The sequence below is a fragment of the Diabrotica undecimpunctata genome, chromosome 7, assembly GCF_040954645.1.
Source record: "Diabrotica undecimpunctata isolate CICGRU chromosome 7, icDiaUnde3, whole genome shotgun sequence".
Classification (NCBI taxonomy): Eukaryota; Metazoa; Arthropoda; class Insecta; order Coleoptera; family Chrysomelidae; genus Diabrotica; species Diabrotica undecimpunctata.
Genome location: NC_092809.1, coordinates 127005779 through 127019142, shown reverse-complemented (window position 1 = coordinate 127019142; position 13364 = coordinate 127005779). Strand labels below are relative to the sequence as shown.

Here is a 13364-nt window from a genome sequence, read left to right as displayed (position 1 = left end):
TAATATTACCAGATTTAAAAATAGGAATTGTAATGGTATCTTTTAATTTGTTAGGTGCTTAACCCTCCTTGTTTCTGAATAAGCTGCTTGTCAACATTTTTTTGTCCAGGATGAGTCTTCCGTCTAGTTTACTGGTTGATACCTTACAGTACGTGTATATGTTTCTTGGCTAGATTTTCATAACTGTCGAAAATAAGGCGTTTCGTGTTTTCTGACCCCATGTTGTGGGTTTACGTTATAATTTTTTCAGAGTAAGTTTAGATGTTTATTGTGACCTAATTAATACTATTATCAAAAAATAGATAATAAAAAGCTACAACCTTCAGGAAAAATGACAATGTCTGAAAGAAGGCGCCCCTCTTACGGAAAAAATACTTTGGGACGAGATATACAAAAACGAATCGAGTGAAGATATTAGTGGCTAGATAGATTAATATTAATATGACGTGCAACCAAAAACTTATTACTTGTTCTACTATTCCCTATACCGGAAAAAATCCAAATAGAATTCTTCAAGACCATTCGAGTCCAACGCAATACGTCATGAAGTTATATAATTAATTGAAAATAAACTCACCATATGGTTGGAACTTTTCGCAAAATAAAAGGGAAATACAGATACAATTTTTGGATGTAAAACGCCAAGAAATCTCTGCATCAACTTTTGCTTTTTCAAAACATTACGTTAGTTTCGCATGTATCAGAAAAGAAAATATGCGTGCTGATAATAAGTTCTATGCATTTTTAAGACAAATTTGGAAACAAAAAGCCAAAAATTACAATGTTCTACAATTCGAATAAAGGTGGGGGTCGATATACTGTAACGAAATATTTTACCGTCCATATAGGGTATTACTATGGGGGGTTAAAAATTGGGGACAGAAACTATTGGGGCAGAGATAGGGCACGCAAAATAAACGAAACTTATGCGAACGGCGCTTGGGGTTTATTTGGAGAGCTGGAGTCGTGGATAAGTAAATGAAACAATGGGATTGGATTGGGGCAATTACAAAAATGAAACAAAGGGTTACTTACATGAATCTCCTGGACAAATGAACAAAAAAAAACAACAAGAAGGGCCTCTAGCTATTTAAAATGGATGCTGCTTCGAGGAAACTTGCTGCTGGATGAAGGAAAAAGGCTTTTCCTTCCTAAAAATGAAACACAAAAGGGGTTTATAAACTTTTTTTAAAATCAATAAACAAAATGGTTAAGAGAAATAATTAAACATTTATTGTTGTCTCACCACAAATAGTTACAAATATAAATGGCACAAAAATACTATATTAATAATTACAAATATTTATACCAAAATAAACAAACAAGAAAAACTTACTATGTCCTATCCGTTAACAAACTCTTAGAAGTTGGAGATACTACAAAAACTACAATGTTTACTGGGCTATAATTTTTGGCAGAAATAAATTATTACAAATAAAGAAATATCCTTTTAAATGGGACTATTCATAGCGGTTATTACAATTTAAATTGTTATGAAAGCGATTATTAGGAAAAAAAGTGTCTATCTTTACTTTAAAAGTTTTAAACAAAAAAAAGTTACCTTGATTTCACTAAATCAAGGTAAGTTTACTAAATCACGTTTACTTTAAATTTCTTGTAACTGGTCTTTAGAATTTCTGGGAGAACTGGAGTTAGATTCACCACACGAACAAATTTATCATCAAACTACGACAGGTCAAAACAAAATTGAGATTGAAAGTTGGGGCACTGGCACACAAACTTTGGAAACTCGGCTGCTTAAGAAAAACTGAAACAATGTGGGGTAAATTTCAAATTTGTTGTAAACGCCCGTTCTACAAACATCTCATATGAGAGACGGCTTAAAAACAAAAAACAGTGATTACTCGTTTAGAGCTGACACATCACATTGAGTAAAAATCCACTTTTTCTTCACAAATTTGCCGGTTCCCTCCGACTAAATTAAACAAGTCTGCTCATTATCGCCTACATTTCAAACCTAAAACTTGAATTCCCTCGACCTCGATCTGAGTACCGGCTCCTACCGTTTTCCTTACCCCGTGTATCAAAAAATGGACTAGCGAGACCGGAAATTCTTGTTAAACCGCTTCAAACTATATCGCAAAACGACCATGAATCACTTCTAGTTTTTAAAATTGTAGAACTAAGCGTACAAATAAATAAAACCATATTTTAAGTCGCAGTTACAAACTGGAATTTGGAATTTTTTTCCTTTACATTCAATGTAAACAGAGAATTGGGAAAATATTTATACTCGGACCAGGGACGCACTAGAAAATTTTTATATCTCAAATATTAAATAGTTTAAGGAATTTTCTGCATGCTACAATACATATTTGACCAACTTTGTCACTTAAAACAATGCTGATACTCTAACTAGTTTTTTTTTAAATTATCCGATATTTAAGACATTTAATGACAAGTACCAGAGTTTAAAAAACAATATTTATCGGAGTGACGTTTTAAATGTGGATTTTAGTAATGATAAAGTAAATAATTTTGTTAACTTTTTATATATGCAAATCAAATGTAGTGTAGAGTAATACCTCTTTATTCACCTATAAATTATTCCTAAAGGCAGTCATGACAAAAATATATAAATTTCATAAATATATTTTTCTAAAAATAAGCAAATATTTATTAAAAGCTTATATTCAAATTGTTATGCACGTATGAAAAATAATTTACTATATTTTCATGTATGCGTTATTTTATTCAGTTCATCCGATATTGTTATAAATATCCTTTGAGTTCATTGAGTGCGTATTGTTTCAGGATTACAAATTAAAACATATGGCGGAGATGCAGCAGTCAGTTGTCAGCGACAGTGACGCTCGTCAACAGATAGCTAATCAAGTGGTTCAGTGGGAAGAGAACCTAGAGAGACTACACTGTGAACAATTTAGGCTCCGATGTTATATGGCTAGTTTACAAAGTGGAGAATTACCCAACCCCAAAGTAGGTATTCTTTTTAAATTATTGTGTCTTTATATATAGAGGTAAGCGATGCACCCCTAAAAAGATGCATAAAAGTACCAAATAATCCCCTAAAATAAACGACTGATTGAAAAAAAAAAGGAATCGATTCATCGTGCTATTTGAAACAAAAACCATAAATATTGTTTTATACAAACGACAGATTTGTTATTAACAATTTATTGCAAAATTCAAATTAGGTATTGCAAATACTTTTTAGGTATATTTGATAAAAATAAATACTTTGTACCTGTTGTTATTTTTTTGAAAAAAGCAACCTCTTCAAGGTATGATTGATTTAATGCCGAAAGAGGCTAAAGGTCAATTTCAAAAAATCATATCTTATCTTCTACTAATGCAATCATAATTTACAACATCACAAAATGTTTGCTGATATAGGCATATATTTAAATCTAATTATTTTTTGTGTATAGAAAGTTTTTCATTTAGCCGTAAATTTTCACATAAAAAAATACTGTTTTTGCTTTTGCTCGAATAGCACATACAAAGATATAATTTCTTCATAAATTCCGTTTCCTTATTCTTTATCATCAATTTAGCTACTCGATTTTTAGCTAAACATGGATTTTCTGCTGTATTTGTACAATTATTTCGTAAGAGATGATATTTATAAATTCTTACGCTCTATTACATGCAAATTCACCGCCAGATTATTAGAAAATATGCTCACCGACAGAGTATTTCAAGTAACTATGGGATCAGAAATAAACACTCCCATTAAACTCAAAAATAGCTCGGTATTACTGCTATTCGGTCGAATTACTGCTATTTACCCTTTAGGGGTTTGCCTATGCCGTTGACTGCACTTCAATACAACAAACAAAATTCCTAGAAGTAAGGAAAACAGAAAGAAGAAAGATGAAGCTGAATAGATTCTGACGAAAGATCTAGAAGTTGCTTTCAAAAATGGAAACTTCGACCCAACGACTCTAAAACCGAAATAAACGCTATTTTACGAAATAAACGTACTTTCACCTAAACAAAAAATTGCTATTTTAATTCAGCTAGCAAAGGATAGCCAATGAGATTTATAAAAAGATATGCATTTCATAATATCAAGATTACAGGAGAGAGTGCTGCAGCAGATAAAGCAATAGCAAAATATTTCCACAGAAGCAAGCAAAAATTATTAAAGATGGGGACTATTATGCCGATCAACATTACTTACATCACAAAGGATGAAAAAACTGCAAGTGGACATACTTTGTAGCAATACACCAAGAGATAGGATGTTGATACTGCTCTTAATAAATAAATCTCTTAGACCACCTGCTTTAGAAGGCAAAGATTTACTTTACAAGTAAAACACAAAAAAGCAATTGATGTTAAAAAATTAATAGAAAACTATTATGATTTAAACTGAAAGAGTATTCAAGAATTAAACTATTTTAAATACGTTTTAGAACGAGACAACTTGGGAAAAGATCCACCTGCAGACGAAGTTCATAAATTCTTTTTTATGTACCGTCTTATACCGAAGGTTGGCGACCATCAAACGATAGGTTTCTCTGTTTTGTGCCGCATGTATTATGTTCGCAGTTTCTGATATTTGAAACCATTCTCTCAAATTTCTCAGCCAGGATTTCTTCTTTCTGCCCAAACCTCTTCTACATTCAATCTTGCCTTCCACGATAAGCTGTAGCAGACTGTACTTATCATTGCGGAACACATGACCCAGGTATGACGCTTTTCTCCTTTTAACAGTTGTTAACAATTCCATCTCTTTACCCATTCGTCTTAATAAATCTGTGTTGGTCACTCTGTCTGTCCAAGGTATTCTCAGTATGCGTCGATACAGCCACATTTCTAGAGCCGCTAACTTCTTTATAGTTGCTGCTGTTAACGTCCACCCTTCAACTCCGTAAAGTAGCGTAGAGAGTACGTAGCATTTCGTGGCGCGCCATTGGAAGTTAACGCTTAGGTTGCTTAAGAGCTGTCTCATTTTGATGAATTTGGAACTTGCTATTTCAATTCGGATCTTAATCTCTACATCTGGGTCCCACTTATCATTTACTGTATATCCCAGATATTTAAATCGGTGTACTCTTTCAATACGTTCGGCTTCAATATTCAGGTCGATATGTTGAATGTTCTTTTTACTGATCACCATACATTTAGTTTTCTTTCTATTGATCTTCAGTCTAAATTGGTTGCCAGTTGTATTTACTCTATTTAGCATCATCTGTAAATCTTCGATGTTATCGGCCAGTAAAACAGTATCATCTGCATATCGAAAACACTAATCTTGATGCCCTCGTTGTACTCTTCCAGTGCCTCTAGAAATAGTTGTTCCGTGTACAGGTTAAAAAGCAGTGGCGAAAGAATACACCCCTGTCTAACCCCTCTCGAAATGGTTACGTTTTCACTCACCATATGTCCATTCTTCATGTGGGCTGTTTGATTCCAATATAGATTTTTTATAATCTGGATGTCCTTAGTGTCAAGTCCTGTAAGATGTAATAGTTCTATGAGTTTGTCATGTTTGATAGTATTTCATCAGTTCATAAATAATTAGTTTATTTTCAACAACAATACAAGTAAAATAAGCAGGTTCGCCTGTTTTCCTGTTAATCAACACGATGTGAATAAATATAAATAGTCACAAAAAGGAATAGGAATATGAACCAGTTTTTTTTTTAACTTTTGTATGAATTTCTTGCAGATATTGGAAGTAATTTATCATACAGCCTAATATACAGGGTGGCGCACCGAAAACGAAACAGATGCATTTACTGGCAGATGATTCCTTTTTAAAAAAAACGCTTGGACCCGTCGATTTTGTTATCGAGGGGGAAACAAAATTGGCATAAAATCACATTAACATTTGCAGACCCCTAAGCGGGGGTGGCACCATCCCTAAAATCTTAAATGGAAAGGGGGATCGAATGATCCATCATTTAAAAGGTCTTCCAACTCTTTACAATGATGTAAAATTCATGTACTTCAATTCAGTAGTTTTGGAGATTTATTGATTTAAAGTTTAAATACATAATCGTAAGAGGAGATCAATACATAGCAGCAAAGTTGTTAAAAAATAAAGAATGAACTGACCTGTCAGCCGAGTAAATGTTGAAAATGACCACCATTACTTTCCATGCAATAATAAAGATTTTGCTGAAAACGTTGCCGGACATTTTGCAATATTTGAGGTGTAATTTGATGGCACTCATTCACAATTCTTTATCGTAAATCTTCTAAGGATGTTGGCTGAGTAGCATAGATTTTGCTTTTTAAGTAACCCCACAAAAAGAAATCCAAAGGTGATAAATCTGGCGATCTTGGGGGCCATTCAACGGCACCTCTTCTACCAATCTATTGACCTGGAAAGGTCTGATCTAAATAATGCCGAACTCTTAATGCGTAATGTGGTGGGGCACCATCCTGTTGGAACATCAACATATTCTCAACGTATCGACCATCATTCTGATTTTCAATTATATCTGTTAGCGCAGGATCTATGGCATTTTGCAATAATTCCAAATACATTTCACCAGTCAAATTTCCAGGTAAGAAAAAAGGACCAACCAAATGATCGCCAAAAATGCCAGCCCAAACATTTAATTTTTGTGGCTGCTGTGTGTGTACCTCATGGTAAATTCTGGGATTAGAGTCCGACCAATATCGACAATTATGACGATTTACTTCGCCATTTAAAAAAAAGGAACATTCGTCGGAAAAGCAAATGTTAAATAAAAATTGTTCATCGTTTGTAATTCGTTCACTCATAACTTCACAAAATTCTAATCGCTTATCAAAATCGTCTTCATTAAGTTCTTGTACAAGGTGAATTTTATACTGATGAAAATTATGGGCCTTTAGAATCCGTTGGATAGTACGTCGACTAACACCACACGAAGTTTGCAATTTGCGGGTACTTAATGTAGAATCTACAATAACTTGCCCTAAAACCCCCACTTCTGTTGCTTCGTTCCTTATAGGATTTTCAATATTACGGTTTTTATTGGCGACTGATCCAGTTTCCCGAAATTTAGCTACAAGTTCTAGAACATATTTTCGGTGCACATTATTGTTCTCATGTCGCTCATTAAAAATTTGTGCTGTTCTATTAGCGCACTGATTATTTCCGAAAAATATTTCAATAATTTCAACCCTTTCTGCCGTGGAATATACCATGCTTAATTTATGTATAAAGCAATAAATGATATTTTAACAACAAAGATTGGTCAAATCAATCGCAAACTAATGTACTATTTCCTATTTAAAATAAGTACGTGGCATTCTCTACTTATCTTTCTTCAAGAAACAAATTTTTTTTTCACAAAGGACACTTCAATTGCTATTTTTATTATTAATAAACCATGGGCGTAGTAAATAAAAGCATTTACTTATCAAGGAAATGCTTTTACTCAAATTTCTTCTGAAAGAAGTACAAACTAATTTGATGTACCTATTAAAGTCTACTTTAAACTTTAAATCAATAAATCTCCAAAACCACTGAATTGAATACATGAATTTTACATCATTATAAAGGGAGTTGAAAGACCTTTCAAATAATGGATCATTCGACCCCCCTTTTTATTTAAGATTTCAGGGATGATGCCACCCCCGCTTAAGGGGCTGCAAATGTTAAAGTGATTTTATGCCAATTTTGTGTCCCCCTCGAAAACAAAATCGACGGGTCCGAGCGTTTTTTCAAAAAAGGAATCATCTGCCAGTAAATGCCTCTGTTTCGTTTTCGGTGCGCCACACTGTATTACTTTCAAAATTACTATCGGTAACAGCGCTATAGAAAATTACTTCATAGTTTTGACACTTACATAATTGTGTAAATCCTCGTTCTTACTGCCTTTGTAATAATGTTTCACTACGTTATTGCTAATTTTGCTGAAAGGTGTATGCACTTAAATGTAAAATACAAGCAATTAATTTAATTGCTGTATTTAACCAAATACTAAATTAAACATAATGAAATCCAATACATAAGACAACAAACTAATCACCTTGTGGTGGGAAAAATTTTGGGACAATCATTAAACTGTGTTATACCGCAATAACATAGTTTTGTTGATAGTTTTCGATTTCTTTCAAGTTTGAGAGAGATTAACTCTTTTAATATATAATTTAATTTAGTTTTAGATTTTGCGAAAATATTCATATGAAATGCATATTATTGCTTTTATCAATACAGTAAGGTCTTTTTTATGCGGATTATTTTATGCGATTTTAAAGTTGTGCAGTTTGTATTTCATCCAAAAATTTGTGTTATTAAATATTATAATTAAATATTAACTATCCACATTCAGATGTCAGTTAAGTGAGCGTTTGCAATTCGGCGATTTCCTTGTTACATGATGTTCCTATTACATAATTGCGAGTTTCGCATTGTTATTGTTTTAAAATAATTTTTCCCTTAGCAGTGCTTCGTTTTATAATAAGTTGTTTAAAATTTTGATGATTCCAAATTGCAGTATAATAAGCAGCACGGTTTTTGGATTAAAACGTTTCAAGACAGTGTTGTAAAGTTTTATTTTTCATTAGAAGAGGTTTTTGCCATCTGAATGTCATAAGTCTAATTTTTTTTATATCTTTTTTTAAGATTTTTTGGCAGAATGTTTAGTCGACTTCGAAAAAGCTTTCGACAAAACACAACACCGAAGAATGGCTAAAATACTGTAGAACACAGAATTAGATGACGAAGACGTGAGAATCTTTGCCAATCTATACCGATATCAAAAAGCCATAATACAAATAGACCAACAAAAATCGAAAGAAATACCTATAAATCGTAGAGTAAAACAAGGGTGTGTGCTTTCCCGTTTACTTTTTAATATGTATTCAGAAAAATTATTTAAAGAGGTATTAGAAGACGTAAATGAAGGCATATTATTTATTAACAAAGCACTTCTGAATAATTTTAGATACGCAGATGACACAATACTTCTTGCTGACAGCAGAGAAGGACTACAGATCTTGGTTGATCGCATTACCCAATAGTGCGAAAGGTATGGAATGGCACTGAATACAAATAAAACAAAAATCATGGTGGTAAGCAAGAACAAGATTGAGGAAGACAGTGTTTATGCTAAAGGAAAACTTTTAGGCAGTGTGCACAGATATCAGTAATATTATGCAATGGAAAACTCAACATCGAGTGTTTTCAACGTGTTCTCTGTCCTGTTGTATGGAGTTGAGGCCTGGAACAAAGGCCACAGAGAAAAAACTCATTAAATTTGAAATGTGGTGTTATCGAAGAATGTGGAAAATATCTTGGACACAACATATAACAAATGCGGAAACGCTACGAAGAATAAAAAAAGATATAGAAATACTCAACACTATAAAGAAAAGAAAAATGAGCTACTTTGACATAGAAGGGAAGGTGGAAGGCAAAAGAGAACCGGGGAGAAGATGCACGTCCTAGCTGAAGAATCTGAGACAATGATTTGGGAAAACGTCAATAGAACTTTTCAGAACGGCTGCAGATAGAGTCAAATGGGCCATGATGATCGCCAATATCCTTTGGGATTAGGCACGTTAAGAAGAAGAAGGAGAAAAACAAACAACAAAGACAGACGAAACAACTGTAAAAGCAATTAAGAAGAATGAAGTTACTATAAGAAAATCTATAATTTCTGGTACAAAATTAAGCACCAAATTTTTATCTTACTTAAGGGATGTATTATTAGAAAGAACAGAAAGAGCTATTGCAATTTGGATTGAGGAACTAATTCAAAGAAGATTTCCTGTAAGTGGTTGTTTAATCCAGAAAAAAACTCTTCAGTTTTATGAGTTAATGAAACAGTCAAAGCCACCAACTTCCACTTCTTAAGCTGGTAAAGAATTTTCAGCTAGCAAAGGATGGCTAACCGGTTTATAAAAAGAAATGCACTTCATAATATCAAGATTACAAGAGAGAGTGCTACAGCAGATGAAGCAGCAGCAAAAATATTTCCACGGGAGCTAGCGAAAATTATTGAAGATGGGGACTATTCTGCCGATCAAGTATTTAAGGCTGTTGAAACGGGACTGTATTGGAAAAAAATGCCTAACCCTAATTACATCGCAAAGGATGAAAAAACTGCAAGTGGCCATAAATCAAGTAAAGATCGAGTAACACTATTACTTTGTAGCAATGCATCAGGAGATCGGATGTTGAAACCGCTCTTAATAAATAAATAATCAAAGAACACGTGCTTTAAAAGGCAACGATTTAAAACAACTACTAGTGATTTGGATGGCTAACAAGAAAGCCTGGGTGACAAGAGCTATTTTACAAAATGGTTCAATAATTGCTTCGTGCCAGAAGTAGAAGCCTATATGAAAAAAAAAATTTCTCGATTTTAAAGTTTTATTAATTATGGACAATGCAGCAGGTCATCCACACTTAGAACATCCAACCGTTCAAATAGTAGATCAAGGCTTAATTGCAACCTTTAAAAATTATTACAGAAAGGCAACAAATCCATCTTGAGTAAACTAGAAAATTAGCCCTTAACAGTAAAAGACTTGTGGAAGCAATTTTCTATTTTTGATTGTTTAATATATATATATATATATATATATATATATATATATATATATATATATATATATATATATATATATATATATATATATATATATATATTGTTATGATGTGTTTTTTGTTTGAATGATGAGCAATGAGTATTTTTAATAATATAATATATAGGGTTTTTATCGCGGTTCTCAAAGAATTAGCTTGTAAGTACTTTTTTAAATTATCTTTATTATAACTATTATGAAACACACATATATATCTAACCTAGTCAATGTAAATTTAAAATAAACTATCTTTAAACTGATGTTCTTATAAAACTAATTAAATTCTATAGACAATCTAAAATTTAAACAAACTATCTTCAAAATTGAAATTGTTATGACACTAACTAAATTATATTAACAAAATTTTGTACCTTTCTTTCACTGAATGCCTAAATGAACTATTTTCCACTAAGTATATAGATTCTAATCACCACTGAATGTCTTCGTACTTCAGTTATCCTTGTTTTTTGTGAAATTACTTTTTTCAATGATCAGCTTCTACCAATTTAAGATATATTTTTCTTCACCAGCATCTATACACCACCAACCAAACCAGCAAACAGCATTTATATTTATTCTTCTTTTCAATATACCAATATCCAATTATTATAAGTTGATTTATACTAATCTCCAACCATAATATAATTTAATTTCTTCCAATATACCTTTTTTATCTTCAATAATTATTTGTGTATAATTATAAATGTGCATTAAATTATATGCATAATTTTTAATCTTCATTTAACTCACTATATTAAACTATTGGACTATTTGTACTTGATTCACTGACTCTAACTAACTTTCATAATAAACTGCTTGACTTCTGACTAAAAAACTTAAAAACTGCCATCTTGAATCCAAATCACGGGTATTTATATGTTTTTTGGATTTCTAGAACCATCTGGTAATAGATCATGTTCCAATTTGTTCTATCAAATACTTGTCTGAATTTTCTGGAACAAACCATTTCGCAAACATGGCCATCTCCGGAGATCCAGAGAATTCCATTCTTTTCTATTAATAATTTTGTTTACATTTAGGCTTTTCAGATCAGAATATATAATTAAATTAGTAACTTAACATTCTAATTTAATAAAATACACATTTCAAACAATATATTATTATAACCCACTTTATATTCATAAATATTCTTAAACGTCACTTCAGAGTATAAATATCTGTCAATCTCCGAGAGTATTTTTGGTTGCCTAAGCACATGGCTCACTTATATATATTTACAATATTAAAATACAACTTTTTACAATTATTATATGCTAATTTATTAAAAATGCCCTCACATAAATATATTTTTATTAAATTCTCTAGTATATAACTTATTTAAAACAACCAAATATCTAATATTATGTAGTATATAACTTATAAATTATTTTCTATAAACCCTAATCGTCACAATACCCCAAAAATAATATTTAAAATAAATAATTTACTTATTATTTTTTTAAATATTAATTTTCTCATACCTTATTAAATTTAATAAATTAATAATTCAATTTTTTTTTTTTTTTTTTATTTAAAATGTGTTAAATACATCCCTGTTCGCTGTCTATGTCAGAACAGAGAACAACGGAGCACAGTTCGGCTATTCTCTGGTCAAACTGTCATGTCAAATGGAGCAATGGATGCGATATCAGAGAATAAAATATAACCTTAATTAAAATATAATCGATATGGTGTTCTGTTTGTTTATAGACAAAATCTAGGAATTATTTCCATTCAAAATAACTTTCATCAATATAAATTGGTAAGTTTTTTTTTTTTTTTTTTTTTTTTATACTTTATTATATTAGAAAGACATTTTTATAGCAATTATAGTATCAATTTTGTGTCTAACCCCAAATTATGATTTTTAGGGTACAAATTAATTTCCATATATACAAAATTCAACAAGTATGATGTCAAATTGATTCAAAATAATGAAATCTACCATCTACCATTTAACAAATTAAGTCTATTGAATAAAATGGATATATCAGTAAGTTATTAGTGTTATTATATTTGTGTTAAAGGTATAGAAATCATTATTCAATCTCTTCATGATATTGAAAAATGTCGTTGATATGAAATATGCCTCTTAGTCTGTTCTCTGCATCTATTAACACATAACTATTTAGTCCATTCTGATTTTCAATTGTATATGGACCTTCAAACATTGGTTGTAATTTCTTACAACGGTTTTCTTTAACATTACTTTTTCTAAGTGAACGAATTAACACTTGGTCTCCTTTTTGAAATGTGATTGGTTTTTTTATATTTCGATTTTGTCTTCTGATATATTTTTCAGCTTTCCTCCTAATTCGGTTATTCACTTTCTGCATTACTTGTTCTAACATATCCTGATTATATTCACTAATCCACTTTCTGTTTCCTATATGGCCAAACATTAAATATTCTGGTACTTCCTCTGTATTCAAATTATGTGTATTATTTAAAAAATATTCTACTTGTGGTATATGTTGCTGCCAAGTTTCATGTTGGTTTTGGCACAGTATCCTTAAATATTTTATAACTTCTTTAATATATCTTTCTGCAGGATTTGCCTGAGGATGTCTGATACTTGTAAAATGAATGTTGATTCCCTTTTTCTCACAAAATGTCCGAAATTTTTGGTTGTTAAAATATGTAGCATTATCTATTATGCAATTTCTAAATGGTCCTATTTCTTCGAAAAATTGATTAATATATAATTTTAATGTTTTAACATTTGTTCTAGAGCAGGGATATAGTTTAATAAATTTTGTATATAAATCAACTATCACTAGTATATGCTTTTTTCCTGTTGGACTGAGAACTAAATTTGAAATAAAATCCATGGAAACTGTATT

The 13364-nt window shown here is 31.3% G+C and overlaps 1 protein-coding gene across 1 annotated transcript in view; it reads left to right on the top strand.

Moving 5' to 3' along the window:
- Nucleotides 1-13364, top strand: part of sif (guanine nucleotide exchange factor still life) — a 303831-nt gene that overhangs the window by 101058 nt on the left and 189409 nt on the right. The window contains exon 3 of the mRNA XM_072539215.1: nucleotides 2776-2958. Coding sequence (XP_072395316.1) covers nucleotides 2776-2958 — 183 coding nt within the window. The remainder of the gene's footprint in view (nucleotides 1-2775; nucleotides 2959-13364) is intronic.